This window comes from Eublepharis macularius, chromosome 2 (genome assembly GCF_028583425.1).
Source record: "Eublepharis macularius isolate TG4126 chromosome 2, MPM_Emac_v1.0, whole genome shotgun sequence".
In the NCBI taxonomy this organism is placed as follows: domain Eukaryota; kingdom Metazoa; phylum Chordata; class Lepidosauria; order Squamata; family Eublepharidae; genus Eublepharis; species Eublepharis macularius.
The window spans coordinates 218,519,136-218,536,790 of NC_072791.1; the positions used below are offsets into that span (position 1 = coordinate 218,519,136).

The following is a 17,655-nucleotide window of genomic DNA, read 5'->3' on the forward strand; positions in this document are numbered from 1 at the left end:
AGATCTGAGCAAGGCTGTTAATGATAGGACATTTTGGAGGCTCTTTAATTTATAGGGTTACCATCAGAAGTGACTTGACATCACCTAACACATGCACTCAGCTAGCAGGGGTCTTCCCCACAATATATGTCAGGCGTTAGGAGGGAAAGCTAGCTGGTCATGGAGAAGAATTCAGAATACTCCAAAGTCTAAGCTTCAGCTCTTTCAGGAGCAGATCATATAGATGTTCACTTCAGTTGTTTTCCATCTAGGTAGTTAATTACTTCTAATTGTGGCCCCCTGCTGTAACCCGTAAGTTGATCATTATCACTTACAATTTAACAGTTTGCTGATCAACATTACAGCTGGATGTGTGTGTGTTTGTGCGTGCGTGCCACCAATAAGGCATCCAGAACTGTGGTAGGGGAGAAGGTAGGCTTTATTAAAATCAAATTTTACATTTAACTGAAGCAAGAGCAGTCCACTCACCACTTTCCAAACGTCTGGCAGAGATTTTCCTTAAAGTGACACTTGGTTTGCATTGTATGGAGCAGATAAGAAGGCACTGAAAGAACCTTGACATAAATGGGTCATTTTGCAGAGACCTTCAGGCTTTGCCTGCAATTCTGTGTACATTTAATCTGGGGGCAGTTTTTCAGAGTGGAATGATACATCTGTCATTACCAGTAGCATCATTCTCATTCTTTGGTCTCAGTGGCCTCTCTGGTCAAACTGACTTTGTAAGTTTTTGAATCATGAAATCCTGCCAAGTCTATTTGGCATGAATAATAGTGGGATACATGAAGCAATGTCATCAAAACTTATGAATACCCGGCTTGAAATACGAATTTGCACAGCTTGCAGTGCTTAAATATCCTACTATATAAAAGGCTAAGCGTATTCAAGACAACTCACTTCCTACCCTGGTGCGCCTCCAGAGGGGCACTGCTGTGGAGGGAAGCCCAGATGAGGCAGCCAGGACTCCAGACAGCGCAACATGGCAGGAAGTCCAGGCTGGGATCAGGCGTGGAGCAGGTGGCAATGCCTCCCCCCCCCCCGCCTTCACCCAGCTGGGATCAGGAGTGAAGCAGGTGGCAATATCTACCCTCCACCTTCACCCAGCTGAGATCAGGAATGAAGCAGATAGCAAGGCCTGCTCCCCATTTTCACCCTGCTGGGATAAGAAGTGAAGCAGATGGCAATGCCTGCTCCCCATCTTCACCCTGCTGGGATCAGTAGCAGAGAGGGGGCAATGCCTGTCCCCCACATTCACTCAGCTGAGATCAAGAGGGGAGCAGGTTGCAATGCCCACCCCCTGCATTCACCCATCTGGGATCAGGAGTGGAGTAGGTGGCAATGCCTGCCCCCCACCTTCACATAGCTGGGATGAGGAGCAAAGCAGGTGGCAATGCCTGCCCCCCACTTTCACCCATCTGGGATCAGGCGTAGAGCAGGTGGCAATGTCCACCTCTGCTTCACCAAGCTGGGATTAGGAGTGGAGCAGGTGGCAATGCCTGTCCCCCGCATTACTCAGCTGAGATCAAGAGGGGAGCAGGTGGCAATGTCCACCCACTGCATTCACCTAGCTGGGATCAGGAGTCGAGCAGGTGTCAATGCCCGCCCCCTGCATTCACCCAGCCGGGATCAGGAGTGGAGCAGGTGGCAATGCCCAACCTGTGCCTTCATCCAGCTGGGATCAGGAGCAAAGCAGGTGGAGTGCCCATCCCCCACCTTCACCCAGCTGGGATCAGGAGTAGAGCAGGTGGCAATGCCCACCCGCCACATTCACCCAGCTGGGATCAGGAGCAGAGCAGGTGGCAATGCCTGCCTCTGCTTCACCAGGCTGGGATTAGGAGGGGAGCAGGTGGCAATGCCTGTCCCCTGCATTCACTCAGCTGAGATCAAGAGGGGAGCAGGGGGCAATGCCCATCCCCCACATTCACTCAACTGGGATCAGGAGTGGAGCAGGGGGCAATACCCGGCCTCCCTTCACCCAGCAGGGATCAGGAGCGGAGCAGGTGGAGTGCCCATCCCCCACCTTCACCCAGCTGGGATCAGGAGTAGAGACTCACAGGAGCCACTATTCAAAACCCATTTGAATATATAATCACAATCAAATATATTAATGCATTTACTATTCAATGTTATTGATCACAGTCAAAAATATTAATGCATTTACTACTCAATATTATAAAGCATATATGAGCTATTCAATAAAGTTAGTCCAGGGTTTCCATCGTGTATATATGTGTGTTCTTTGGCCACGAGGAACAGCAGAATCTTCACAAAGTCTTCTTAAACGAAAAATTACCAGGTGGAACAGGTTCCAAAGCAAATTAGAAATTAGCCACGCCCAATCTGGGGCCGGCTAAACTCAGATTTCGTCCCCTTCTTCAGGGGCGTGGTTCATAACTGTAATGAAAAATTAATTTTGTGTTACAGTTATGAACCACGCCCCTGAAGAAGGGGACGAAATCTGAGTTTAGCCGGCCCCAGATTGGGCGTGGCTAATTTCTAATTTGCTTTGGAACCTGTTCCACCTGGTAATTTTTCGTTTAAGAAGACTTTGTGAAGATTCTGCTGTTCCTCGTGGCCAAAGAACACACATATATACACGATGGAAACCCTGGACTAACTTTATTGAATAGCTCATATATGCTTTATAATATTGAGTAGTAAATGCATTAATATTTTTGACTGTGATCAATAACATTGAATAGTAAATGCATTAATATATTTGATTGTAATTATATATTCAAATGGGTTTTGAATAGTGGCTCCTGTGAGTCTTTTCTCTCATTATATACAGTTTTGAACAGGAGCAGCCTCTTTCTTTTCTTTGCGGGATCAGGAGTAGAGCAGGTGGCAGTGCCCACCCCCCACATTCACCCAGCTGGGATCAGGAGCAGAGCAGGTGGCAATGCCTGCCTCTGCTTCACCAGGCTGGGATTAGGAGGGGAGCAGGTGGCAATGCCTGTCCCCTGCATTCACCCAGCTGGGATCAAGAGTGGACCAGGGGGCAATGCCCATCCCCCACATTCACTCAGCTGGGATCAGGAGTGGAGCAGGGGGCAATACCCGGCCTCCCTTCACCCAGCAGGGATCAGGAGCGGAGCAGGTGACAATGCCTGCTCCCCCTTCACCCAGCAGGGATCAGAAGCGGAGCAGGTGGCAATGCCCGCCCCCTTCACCTGGCTGGAATCGGGCAAGGAGCAGGTGACAATGCCCTCCCCCTTCACCCAGCTGGCATCTGGAGTGGAGCATGAGGCAATGCCCACCCCTCTTCACCCAGCCTGGATTAGAAGCAGAGCAGGAGGTAATGCCCACCCCCAACTTCATCCGGCAGGGATCAGGAGTGGAGCAAGTGGTAATGCCCTTCTCCCTTCACCCAGCCTGGATCAGGCGCGGAGCAGGAGAAAATGCCCACCCCCTTTCAACCTGCTGGAATGAGGCGCGGAGCAGGTGGCAATGCTTCCCCCCCCCACTTCACCCAGCCAGAATCTGGTGCAGAGTAGGAGGCAATGCCTGTCTGTTCTTCACCCAGCTGGGATCTGGAACAGAGCAGGTGGCAATGCCTGCCCTCTGCCTTCAACCAGCGGAGATCAGGAGTGGAGCAGGTGACAATTCCTGCCTCCCCTTCACCTAGCTAGGATCAGGTACAGAGCAGGTGGCAATGCCCGCTCCCCTCCAGCCTTCATCCAGCTGGGATTAGTGAGAGAGGAGGTGGGAATACCCGCCTGCCCACCCACCCCCCTTTCTAGAGCCCGTTGTATTTTCCCCCACAAACGGACTTTGTTGCTAGTCAAACATAATTTGTTTGGTGTAGTGGTTAAAAGTGGCAGGACTCTAATCTGGACAGCTGGCTTTGATTCCACTTGAAGCCAGCTGGGTGACCTTGGGTCACTCACAGCTCTCAGAGCTCTCTCAGCCCCACCCACCTCACAGGGTGATTGCTGTGAGGATAATAATGACATATTTTGTTATAATTTCCCCTTGAAATCCTAATACAACTTGGAATGCAAAATGCTTTCTGCACATGTGCTTATTGGGTGTCTGTTTTATTTTACTTTCTTTTATACATTTATATCCCACTTTTCTCCCCCCTTCTCCAATGGGGACCTGATGCCACTTACAACTTCATTCTCCCCTTCTCCAGTTTATCCTCATAACAAGGATCCTGTGAAGTAAGGTTAGGCTGAGAGCATGGGACGGGCCCAAGGTCACCCAGTGATTTTCTAGGGCAAAATGCGGATTTGAATCTGGGTCTCCCAGATCCTAGTCCAGCATTCAAACTATGACACCATGTAATGCATGTATGATACCATATTTTCTGGACAAAAGTGTCCTCATTCTCTATTAGTCTGCTTAAATGCTATTGCTAGGAAAAGTGGAAGGCAGTAGGAAAAGAGGGAGACCTAAAATGAGATGGCTGGATTCAATAAAAGAAGCCACGTCCTCCAGTTTGCAAGATCTGAGCAAATCTGTTAATGATAGGACGTTTTGGAGGTCTTTCATTCATAGCAGTAGAAAAGAGCAGGAGTCCAGTAGCATCTATAAGACTAAAAATTTGTGGTACGGTATCAGCTTTCATGAGTAATAGCTCACTTCTTCAGATACAGCTAGAATGTGAGTCCATCTGCCCTTATATCTTGGAGAGTTGAGTGATTTCAGATGCCAAATGACAATAACAGGTAGATGAGAAAAGCCAGTGGTGGGGTATGCAGAGGGGTGGTGGGTATGGAGAAATCAGCATTGGTAATGAGATTAAAAGCCTAGGTCTCGATTCAGTCCAGGTGGATGCATTGTCTTGAGCTTTATTATCAGTTGCAATTCAGCAGCCTCTCTTTCTAAGCTCCCTTTGAAATTCCTCTTCAGGATAACTGCTGAATGTCCTGGAAGGTTAAAATGTTCCCCTGCTGGTTTTTGAATGTTGTGGTTTCTGATGTCAGACATACCCTACCACAAATGTTGTTAGTCTTATAGGTGCTACTGCTACAGACAGACGAACACGGCTCCTTATCTTGATCTTTCATTCATAGGGTTCCCATAGGTTGGAGGCCACTTGACAGCACATCACATGCACACAAATGCTTTTAAAGTCACCAGGATCTGAGAATTCTATCTGTTCACAGCTTTGGAGCTAAACCACTTTTTGAGCAGCTATGCCTAATGGTCACATGGACTCTGAAATGTTTGCATCTGATTTATATAACACAGTGTACTAACTTAATGCTGTATATCAAGTTGAGTCTTGAGCCTGAGCTTGGTTATGATCCCCATCTCAACCACAGATGTATAGAGCAGTTTTCTGATTGCAAAACGGAGCACAGAGTAAAACTGCCGCTCTGCTGTGAGAATGAATGGCTTTTGCACGGAGCTTAGCAAAGTTAAAGAGCTTTAGGAAACGGCTCTAGCCTTCCTTGTCCGTGGTGCACAAATCTAGCAGTGCTGTTTGTAGGTACTTAAAAGAACACAAAACAATTCAGCAAAATTGAAGGGAAAGAGGATTTTGAGTTAAGCATGAAGGAATGTTCCCAGGCTGAGACAGCCATTTCACAGTGACACCAGGTGCCTTTTAGAGACTTGTGTGGGATGGATGGAATACCTAGCGGTGCTGGTGTCCCATTCCAAACATTAAGTGAACATAATGCATGCCTGTGAATTGCTGCTGAGGAAGCCCCCCCGCCCCCCCCAGAAAAGTTTGCTCCAGTGGAGTTGCCTCCATATCAATCCTAATGCTAGCACAACCGGGGCACCTCCACAAACAAGCAAGCTAACCAACTATCACAAGGAGGCAGTATAATTATCTACTTATATGAATTTTTATATATCTCATTTTTATATTATCTCATATGAATTTTTATATATAAATTTTCCAGGTTGTAGAAACTTTAAAGTGCAACGTGCGAATCATACAAAATATACAGAAGTGATTACAGCTCCTTTTCCATTTGGAGAATGGTCTGCTCTTTGAAAATGAGATATATGAATAACAATAAGTGATTCTCTCACCAGTTGGACTGTTCATAATTTGAATGGCTTGTCCTTGTTAATTGACTGAATGTGTATTGTTCTTTATGACTTCTGTCTATTTTGTATGATTCACACGTTGCACTTTGCACTTTAAAGTTCCTAAAACCTGGAAAATTTATATATCAAAATTCATATAAATATTTAGATAATTATACTGCCTTTGTGATAGGTGGTTAGCTTCCGTATCAATCCAAGCGTTTCCCAGGATTAGAGGCCCAAGCGTTATTCGTCAGCTGGCAAAAGTTCTCAGGTGCTGGTTTCTTGCAAAGCCCACTGAAATAAATCTCTAATAGAATACAAAATACTTGGAGAGAAATGAAAGGGCGGCGGGGCGGGCGGGGGGGGGGGGAGAAGCAGCTCTTCTCATGTTACGTCAGGGTTAAGTAGCAGCTTATCAAAAGCAAATCCCTGCAGTGGTGGCAATTTTAACAACTCCAAAATTGCAACATACCAGCTGATTTTGCTTCCCAAATCATAGCTGGTAATATGGATAAGACCGTCCTGAGCAGATAGGTTTGTTATTCCTTTATTACGCATTTGAAGTGCAACCTTTCTATTGCTAAACACTACAGCGATAATGTGAAATCCGCCTGCAATACACAGTTTTGTGTTTGTTTGGCAGAAATCTCCATTAGTTATGCATATACACGCCCTGGTATTGGTGCTGACTTCTCAGGTTAATCTCTTCAGGTAGAACTTTCAGGTTCGCCACCTTGATGTCCTGTTGGGCTGGAGTGGAACATTACTTACCTTTATGCTGCCACCACTCCAAGCAGTGGCCCCACACCTATTCTCTAGTGGTCTGAGTGGGGCAGTCAGGACTTATGGGTAGCTCCTCCTCCGTCTCTTGAGCAGGGTCGAACGAAACACGCGATCCTGAGGGGGAGGGGCTCCCAGGTTGCTCCAGTTTTTTCGGCCCTGCTCTGCAGGAACGCACGAAATTCTTTGCTCCGAGGGAGCAGCGATCCAAAAAAACGGCAAGACTCCTTATCGAGGCGCGCGCTCGCGGGGGAAAGGAAGTTTTTTTCCTCCACCCCCCCCCCCGTCCTCCCTCCTTCCACCCGAGCAAGATCTGGGGCGGCCAGGAAGCCGCGGAGGCGAGCAGCAGCGCCGACGATCCTAGTTAGCTAGGACCCGGCGTCTGCAGAGGCAAGGCAGCAAGGAACGGTCGGCAAGAAGCCGCGGGAGCGCGAGGCAGCCCGGCGCGGCTTTTTTCCTTGCGGAGGCCTCTTAATCGCGCCAAAATCGTGAGTAGCTGCTCGGACCCCGCGGAGAGGCTTGGGAACCTTGAGGACGCGGGGGGGGGGGAGGGGGGGAAGTCTTCCCTTAGGCCCCAGCTGGGCTAGGAAGCAAGCAGCCTTAAGTCCCAATAAGGGCGGGAAATGGCCAAGACGGATCCCTTTTGTGCAAGGGAGATTTCAAACCCTTTTCCCCAGGGGCAAATGGGGAGGGCGGGGGTGCCCTGAAGACCATGGCACAATAGCCCTTGCAACTGGCATTAGAAGAGAGGAATTTTTCTCTCCTGCTTGAGTCTCATGACCCTTACTGTTTCTTTGGAGGGAAAATTGAGTTTGCTTAATTCAGACTGTATAAGTAATCCCCGCCCACGCCTTTCTCAACCCTAGGCGGGAAGATTTTGGCGGGAATGACATCACAGGCCGGGGCAGCAGAACAGAAAGTGGCTGAGTCTGCCCTCACTAGCATGGAGTCCCCAAAGTTAACAAGACAAAATCATCCATCCCAAGGGGAAGGTCTAGGAAGCGGGGACCCTGACCTGACAGGCCCAGAAGCAAAGGCAAACATCTTAGCCTGGCTACAAGCAGAAATAAAAAAAGGGATTGACAATGCCGTTAAAGAACTCAAAGGGCAGCCTGCTTCCCAAAAGAAGGATAAGCGGCCAGCCACCTCCAAAGGGAAAAGGCCTGCAGAACCTACTGTCCACTCTAAAGCAAAAAAGAGTAAAGCAAGGGAATGGCAGGATGAGGACTCTAGTGAATCAGACATTTCCCAAGAAGACTCAGCAACATCCCTTAGATCCTCAGGGAGTGAAGAAGGGGAACTGTCTGAGGAGGAAGAGGTGGACACTAACCAGTCTCAATATAGGCTGTTCCCCCCTGAAATGTTTTCTAAATTGCTCACCAAGGTATTAAGGACCTTGGAGATTTCACCCTCTGCTGCAGGAAAAGGGGAGACGGAATCCTCTTACCCTCAGGGGTTGGAAAGAGCACTGCCAAAGATGGGACCAAAGCACTCGGGAGTGTCCCTGCCGGCTATCTTCCACGATGTCTTGAAAACAGAATGGGACAATCCAGCAAAACCAAAGCTATACCAATCCATCTTCCACAAGTTTTATGCCTTGAGCCCAGAGGATGCTAAAAAGCTCAAACTACCAATCGTGGATGATCCGGTCACCAGCCTGGCCACGACCTCGGTGTTACCCATGGACGCAGAGGGCATGCCTAAGGACCCGTCAGACAAAAAGATTGAACAGGCATTGCGCAGAGACTTCGAGGCTTCGGCTGCGTCCCTGAGATCATCGGCAACTGGATCCTTGTTCGCCAGGGCAGCTTTCACCTGGGCCTCAGATTTGGCAGCAGCAGGTAGAGAGGTACCCAAGGAGGTCAAAAACGAGGTAAAGAAAATTGCCTTAGCTGCAGCCTTCGCAGCAGACGCCACTCTGGATTCATTCCAAATGTCATCCAGAGCCATGGGCTTTAACGTAGCAGCACGCAGAAATACGTGGTTAAGAAATTGGGACGTGGACCAACAAGCCCGCAGCAGGGTTGCAGCGATTCCATACTCGGGATCTAAGCTCTTCGGAGAGGCTCTGGACAAATATCTAGTCGAAAATGCTGAAAAGAAAAAGGTGCTCCCATCTAAGAAGAGAGACCTCCGGTACAAAGGAAAACATTCCTTTCGTGATTTCAGGAGACCAGTCAGACACAACACCGACAGACCATTCAAGAACAGATGGCAAACCAAGTCAAGATCCGACTCCAGGCCCTTTGGCTTCAGGAAGGCGGCCACCCAGTCCAAGGGACATAAGAAGAACACCTCCGCATGACTATCCCGGCAGAGGGGAGACCGAGCTCATTGGGGGTCGCCTACAGTTGTTTGCACCCAGGTGGAGGCAGACGATTACAGACCAATGGGTATTGGAAACGGTATCCAAGGGCTACTCCTTGGAATTCGAGAAAACGCCACCCAAGAGGTTCATCCATGTGTCAAGGAACCAATCTCAGCAAAAACACCGGAAAATAAAAGAAGCCATTCATCACCTCTTACAGATCGAGGCCATAGAGCCAGTGCCTTTTCAGTTCAGGAGACAAGGGGTTTACTCAGTGTTTTTCATCGTCCCGAAGAAGAACGGAGAGATCAGAGCCATCTTGGACCTGAAGTGGCTGAACCTTCACGTAAGGTCCAGACGGTTCAAAATGGAGACGATGAGATCCACTACTGGAGCCATACAACAGGGGGATTATCTGGCATCCATAGATCTGTCGGAGGCCTACTTGCACATACCTATACGTCCCTCTCACAGAAGGTACCTGCGCTTCGCCTACGACGGGGAGCACTATCAATACACGGCTCTCCCCTTCGGCCTGAAATCTGCACCGAGGGTATTTACCAAAGTCCTGGTGACCTTGGTGGCCTACCTCAGACTGCAAGGAGTAGCCCTGTCGCCCTACCTGGACGACATTCTAATAAAGGCGCCGTCCCTGCAGGAGGGACAGGCGGCAGTAGCACGGACCATAGCCTGCTTGGAGGACCACGGTTTCATTGTGAACCGACGAAAGAGCATACTATCTCCATCGCAGAGGATTGTTCACCTGGGGGTGATTGTGGACACTGTGCTGGACAAGGTTTTCGTTTCTCAGGAACGACAGCAGAAGATCTTCTCACTGATCAAGTCCATTCAGTCGGGCAGGCAGGTGGAGATAATGCAACTGGCCAAGCTGCAGGGCATGCTGGTATCCTGTCAGGATACGCTCCAGTGGGCCAGATTTCACACCAGACCCCTTCAAAGGTTCTTACGCCCTTATCAAAGTGTCATATGTCACAAATGGCACAAACTAGTGGAGATTCCCCTATCTCTGTCCAGGGAGTTGAACTGGTGGCTGGAACCGAGCAGATTCACAGTAGGTACCCCCCTCAGGGAACCGAACAGGAGACAGATGACAACAGATGCCAGCCTGACAGGTTGGGGAGCCCACACGAAGGACAGGATGACACAAGGGGAATGGCTTCCCGAAGAAAGAGAAGCAAGCATAAACCTCCTGGAACTCAAAGCCATAAGGAATGGCCTATTAGAATTCGAAAGCGACCTCATGGACAGTCATGTGATGATTCTAACAGACAACATGACAGCGAAGGCCTACATAAACAGGCAAGGGGGCACCAGGTCCAAGCTCTTGACAAGGGTGGCGGAGCAGATCTTTCTATGGGCAGAAAAGAACGTGAAATCACTGAAGGCAGCCCACATTGCTGGACAACAGAACACGCTGGCGGACTGGCTGAGTCGGAACAGGGTGGATCAGTCCGAATGGGCTCTGAACAGACAGGTGTTTGTGCAAATATGCCAAAGGTTCGGCACTCCAGAGGTGGACCTCTTCGCCTCCTTGGAAAACAGGCAAGTACCACTATTCTACTCAAGGTACAGCGAACCAGAGGCGATGGGAGTAGATGCACTGACTCAGGAGTGGCCACGATGTCTTCTTTATGCCTTCCCTCCACCGAAGATCATCCACAGGGTGCTTCAGAGGATCCTCGACCAAAGGGCGAACGTCATACTGATAGCGCCGTTCTGGCCTCGGAGGCCCTGGTTCCAGGATCTCAGGAGGATGTCCGGCGGGAACCCATGGACTCTGCCGTACAGGGAGGACCTTCTAACACAGGGGAACATTCGGCATCCAGACCTGGCGTCCCTAAGGCTGACAGCTTGGGCGTTGAACATGTCCAGCTCCGGGACCTAGGATACTCGGAGAAGGTCATTTCCACGATGTTGGCTTCAAGAAAAGGTTCTACCAACAAAAGCTACAATAAAACGTGGAAAGTTTTCAACGACTGGTGCATCAAGACTTGCCACGATCCGATTTCGGCGCCCGTGGATCAGATTCTTCTATTCTTACAAGATGGTTTGGACAAGGGGCTTAGTACCAGCACGTTGAAGCGGCAGGTGGCAGCAATTTCTGCCATCAGAGGCACCAAGACTGGTTCATCTCTCACGTCGCACCCCCACATCAAGAGGTTCTTGAGAGGGACCACCTTGCTGAATCCGCCCCAAGTACATCGTTTCCCGACTTGGAATTTGAATCTGGTGCTGAAGGCACTCACGAGGGAGCCATTTGAACCTATGGCAACCTGTTCTTTAAAAAAACTTGTCTCTCAAGACAGTCTTTCTAGTGGGTTTGACATCTGCCAGGAGAGTGTCGGAGATAGGGGCACTCTCAGTGAATAGGGACTTGTGCATTTTTCACCAAGATAGAGTAGTGCTAAGGACAGATCCTGCCTTTATCCCTAAGGTCAACTCGTCCTTTCATAGGGGGGAAGACATTGTCCTACCCTCCTTCTGCACTAACCCTAAGCATGACAGGGAAAGGGAGTGGCACAGGCTAGACGTTAGGAGGGCCCTAAGCTTCTATATAGATAGAACTAGTCAGATTCGCAAGGGAGAGTTTTTGTTCGTTTCGTTTAAGCAGAACGCCATGGGTGAAAAAGTTTCCCCATCCACACTAAGTAGATGGATCAGGGAATGCATTGGTTTAGCCTACAAGGCTAGGAATTTATCGCCCCCAGAAGGCATCACTGCCCATTCCCTCAGGGGAACAGCCACCTCAGCAGCTTACAGGTCTTTCCCATCCCTGGAAAAGATATGTAAGGCCGCAACGTGGAAATCTGTCCACACCTTCACCAGGCATTACAGGATAGACCAGATGGCCTCGGCCGACGCGGCCTTCGGCCGTAGGGTTCTTCAGCACGTCCTAGATCCATAGAGAGCCCGCCCCTGGGTTAACTGCTATGCTTATGTCCCATAAGTCCTGACTGCCCCACTCAGACCACTAGAGAATGGAAGATTTTTCACTCACCGTGAAGCTTCCTTTCTTGGTGGTCTAGGAGTGGGGCAGTCACAATCCCACCCAATACAGACATGGTTACAAACGACAGGGACATAGCCGACAAGGACGTGAGGAAGGGACATATAGCCTTCTTTAGTTCGTTAGACTGAGATCTAGTTATAATGTTATGTTTTTTCAATAAAGTTATCAAGTTGCCGTTGTAGTTATCTGAAACAGGACGGTTGCAGTCTTGACCAGAACTCCGGGGGAAATCGTTGAGGGCTTGAAAAGGAACTGGAGCAACCTGGGAGCCCCTCCCCCTCAGGATCGCGTGTTTCGTTCGACCCTGCTCAAGAGACGGAGGAGGAGCTACCCATAAGTCCTGACTGCCCCACTCCTAGACCACCAAGAAAGGAAGCTTCACGGTGAGTGAAAAATCTTCCATTCTCCCCCATCATATTTAGCGAGGCAAAATTCATAGGGTGATACTATCGTGCATCCCAGCTCCCAGCCACTTTATTGGCAGCTGCTTGCCCCAAAGGGGAAACGCATAATGCCATGCCAAGAAGTCACATGTTTTTCACTTATTTAAGCATTGAGGGAAGACAGGAGGAGGAGGAGGAGACGTGGGGTTGCTGGTTTATAGCAAGTCTGGCTCCAGCCTCCAGCAAAATACTTTACAAGGGAGACGGTCGACACATTTGGCTGAGAGTAATTCAGCCAGAGATCAAGTGATCTTGATCTATGAACCCATCCTTCCTGAGAAAGTGAAGGGGGATCATTGTGCAAAGTGTTTGTATCACTGGAAAACTGGAGAAAAGGAGCGTGGTAGGTATCGATCTTCATGGGCGTGGGAATGCCACACCTACAGTGGTTAAATATGATCACTGGGCATTTGGATAACTTCTGCAAACCAGAGATTCAGCCAAATGCCTAGCAGAGCTATATGCAGTCAGGTGGAGAGTTGGAGAGGGATGTTGGGTTTTTTGTAGGTAGCATTAATATGTTCGTATTCAAAGTTGATGCATGCCCGTCACTTTTATTTGGCGGTATTATAAAGAGGTCGGTTAAGGAGTCCCATGTGCTCTGTAAAGGCTATCAATCGACATTCATCAGCTGCCATCATTGGATTCAGGAACCTGATACAAGCATATTTAAGGCTGCCTTTTTGTTTTTCGCACATATCAACAGCAGGAGAGGACTCCTGAGGCGCAGAGATTTACAGCATTAGTCTGCCCACGTTGAATTTCATAAACCAGCAGGCATATGAATCGGAAGGACTTTTCAGATTCTTTTTTTGCATAGGCAGTGCTTCAACCTGCGCTGGGCTTTTAAAATTCCACTCTAAAGATTGTATTGTCTTCATTCTAAACATTGTCGATGCTTAGTAAATTAGTAAAGGTCTTGATTTCAAAAGGATTCGGTGGAGCGAGGTCAATGCCTGTCATTATTATCCAGTATCGGCTTATTTAATCTGTGTCACTGTTTGGTTCCATTAAATACATTCAGGTAGCAATTCCTGGCTATGTGCCATTGCTGCTGAACCAGCAAATGAAGTCCAGAAACCAACTGAGTCGTGAACCCAGCACATCAGTTTTCCGTTTCATCGCTTTGTGGTCTGGCCACTCCCTGAGACTGCATTTGCAAATGCCCTGATATCCTTGTATCAAATGGTCACTTTCTGTAGTGCCCTGACCTTCAGAAATGCGATGGCCCGGTACCAGAGAGAGTGGCCTTTATTGTAATTGGCTCCTTGTTTTATGTAATACCCTTCCTTCTGCTTCACCTGGCACCAGACCTGCTTAGTTTGAAGCTTCAGATAGGGTGGTATAGCCGGTCCACAAATATACCAGAAAAATAGCTTATTGGTATTTTTCAGCTATATTCAGGAATCCTAATAATATCTTAGATGCAGGGCTTTTTTTCAGTTGGAACACAGTGGAATGGAATTCCGGCACCTCTTGAAACTGGTCACATGGCCAGTGGCCCCACCCCCTGCTCTCCAGACAGAGGGGAGTTTAGATTGCGCGGAGGGCAATCTAAACTCCCCTCTGTCTGGAGATCAGGGGGCGGGGCCACCGGCCATGTGACCATTTTCACCGAGGGCAATTTAAACTTTAAAAAACTCCCCCCTTGTTCCATCTGACCCAAAGTGACGTCATTGTGCGGTCCTAAGTTCCACCACTGAGTTCCACCACCTCTTTTCCCAGGAAAAAAACCTCTGCTTAGATGTACTGATATTTCTATCCCAGTCAATTCCACAAATATCCAGGAATAACTGGCACTGCCATTTCAAAGGTCTCAGCAGTTTGTTTTTCTTACTTCGGCATGTTTCCCTGGCAAAAAAAGAGAGAGAGGTCACTCACACAGGTTGTTGCTCAATAGGGGGTTCTCAACTGTCTAGCCAATTGTGAGTGTTCTCTCATAGACCACGTGAGAGAATCATAGTGATTAGACAGACAATTGGGTTCCCCCTAATAAGCAATGCCGTTTGCCTGTGAGACTCCCCTCCCCTCCTGCCCCTCTCCTTTTTTGCCCAGGAAACCTGCAAAGAGAAAATAATAAACAATCTGCCCTGCGACCGTCTGCAGCTTCAGGGCAATTTTTTTTTAGTGCGTGCCTCTGCTGCCTGCTGTCAGATTGAATCTGTTGGGATTTGCTGGTTTGGCATCGGTTCTCTTGGTCTTGGTTGGTTCTTTTGGGTCAGTAGTTGCTCTTGTGTGTTGGCTAAGGCTTCTTTGTCCTGGAGGAAGTATTGGATTTTTTCCCCATTAGGAAACAATGAGAGCCCCATGGCGCAGAGTGGTAAGCGGCAGTACTGCAGCCCAAGCTCTGCTCACGACCTGAGTTCGATCCTGGAGGAAGCTGGGTTCAAGTAGCCGGCTCGAGGTTGACTCAGCCTTCCATCTTTCTGAAGTTGGTAAAATGAGTACCCAGTTTCCTGGGGGTAAAGTGTAGATGACTGGGGGAGGCAGTGGCAAACCACCCCGTAAAAAGTCTGCCAAGAAAACGTCAACATCCCCCCATGAGTCAGTAATGACTTGGTGCTTGCACAGGGGACTACCTTTACCTTATCTATTCATCACACTGATTTAGCTTGCACATGGGACTCGGTGCTTGCACAGGGGACTACTTTTACCTTTTAGGAAACAATGAAGAGTGGATGGAGCATCTTGTCCAGAGGCCTGTAGAACTGGGCTCCTTGATCCAATACAAATACAAAACCAAGGGAGGATCCAAATATCAGAAATACCAACATTGATGCCCTTTCCAATATCAAAATCTGAAAAATACCATTTTTAGTGTATGTCCCCTAGCTTCAGGTTAAGTGGTTTTTATTTACCTAGTCCTCTGGTTGATTGCATTGGTTTTGCTGCGCGCGCGCGTGTGTGTCTATTTTTATTTATCTCTTCCCATCCCTCCAAGCTTGAGTAATGTATTTTACAGTTTTAACTCTGTTCTTTTGGATTTGTGGCTGGTTTTATGTGTTGCTGTGTTTTGAATCTGTTTTAATTGTCAGATTTTATGCTGTTTCCCACCCCAGGAGCCTGGTGGTTGATAAGTGATATGTACATTTGCTTCTTTTTTTAAAAAAAAAATGTGCAAAGTAAATTTAGAAGCCTTCTCCAAGAAGCAGAGGAGTTAGCCGTGTTAGTCTGTGGTAGCAAAATCAAAAAGAGTCCAGTAGCACCTTTAAGACTAACCAATTTTATTGTAGCATAAGCTTTCGAGAATCAAGTTCTCTTCGTCAGATGCATGTTACAGAGACTGGTCAAATATAGAAGAGGAGGAAGGAGAAGGGGAGGAGAGAGAAGAGGCAATTGGGGGGGGAGAGGGGGAGGGTGCAACCAAAACATTCCTTTGCTAGTATATGTAAACATCTCCAAGAAGAGCAGCCAGAACGTTTTCACAGACAATCTTGTTCGATCCAAATCACTCAGGACATCTCATGTTTGAATGGGGATTTGGAAGATTGGATTGGCTCCAACGGAGGGATTTCTGCAAATGGAAGGGGGATGGAATTTTACTGATTCCCCCCTTCCACTGCAGCCCTCTGACTCCCCAGCCCACTTTGCCGCAAGGGGACATTTAGGGCTATCAAGAGAGGAAGGAGGCAGAGAAGTCCTCCTCTGCAGGTGGAAATCCCCTCCGTCCATTGAAATCCCACAAGATTCAAGTCTGTATCTCCATTCCTAGCCCTAAAAGTCTGATTTGGCTGACAGGCAAATACCATTTCACATCCTTGTTTCCTAACATAAAATGTTCAGAGAAGTTGGCTGAAAATTAAAAGCGGCTATGTTTGTACCAGCCGCCAGACAATGCAGTGGTTCATAGCAACTTTTCACTGACGTGGGACCTGTTCAAATGATTGCTTGTTACCACTTTTGAATCTCACATCTGTCCGTAAAGGTGTGTCTGTTATAGAGAACAAATACCGATGCGAACGCTCGTTTGGAAGATTCAACTGCGTTGTCTTTGTAGGAGGCCGTGCAAGTATTGATCAAGCATTCCGCCGATGTCAATGCCAGGGACAAGAACTGGCAGACGCCCCTGCACGTCGCAGCTGCGAATAAAGCCGTGAAGTGCGCCGAAGTGATCATCCCGCTTCTCAGCAGCGTCAACGTCTCCGACAGAGGGGGCCGGACAGCATTGCATCACGCAGCCCTGAATGGCCATGTTGAAGTAAGTGGTGTAACTGCACGGCTGTCCTGAACTTGGTACCCTTCCCAGATGTTTCCTGTAGTGCCATGCTGGGTGTTATCCCTGATCCTCCACCAGGACTGTCAGTCTTCAGTTTAAAGGGGAGCTGCAGAAAGCTATTACCTTGGATGAGAGGCACCTGCTATGAAGGGCTATATACAATTTAGGAGAACATCTGAGCAATATTCGTTTAACTCCCTTGCTCAAGATTTGACATGCCTAGAGGCATATAATCCAGAAGGACAGGAATAGGGGGGTGATGAGGCATGATTATTGCTGTGGCTTCTTCTCGTTACAGCCTCTTACCACCCCCATCCATCCCTTGGATCTAGTTCTGCTTCTCTAGTCCTCTTTTAGTGCAAGGATAAGATTTTATTGGGGGAGGGTTGAATTATTTACAGAAAGTTCCAGGCAGGCACCGAGGCCACGTTATTATAGTGGGATATCCAAATATTAAGATCCTCATGAGTGACCCATACGGTGTTATAAAAACCAAGGAATTTCATGGGTTTCAAGGAATTTTTTTAGGACATCCCCAACGGTGAAACCACCAGCAGAAATCTGTCAGCACTAGGGGTTGCCAGGTCCCCTTACCCTCCCTGCAGGAGAGGGGTGGGGGGACCTCCAAGAAACAACACGATGATGTCACTTCTGGGAGTGACACCATCATGCCAGCTGCGCGGGGGTGATTCTTTAAGAATCGGCCTGCAAACTGGCCGCAAGCGAAGCGTGGGAGCATTCTTGAAGCCAGTGCAACGATGTCACTCCCAGGAGTGCCGTCCTTGTGCCCCACCAGGAGTGTGCCTGCTGTGGGGTTCCTAGGAGGTATTTTGCCTCCCAGGCCTGTCTCCCCATCTTTCCCCCCCGCCAGCCAGGTGAGTGGTGG

General features: G+C 48.5%; 1 protein-coding gene across 8 annotated transcripts in view; it reads left to right on the forward strand.

The window, feature by feature from the left end:
* ANKRD44 (ankyrin repeat domain 44) overlaps positions 1-17,655 on the forward strand; it is a 219,667-nt gene that overhangs the window by 115,120 nt on the left and 86,892 nt on the right. For all 8 annotated transcript variants that reach the window (XM_054972776.1, XM_054972781.1, XM_054972780.1 and 5 more), the window contains exon 5: positions 16,551-16,751. In XM_054972776.1, the coding sequence (XP_054828751.1) occupies positions 16,551-16,751 (201 nt within the window). The remainder of the gene's footprint in view (positions 1-16,550; positions 16,752-17,655) is intronic.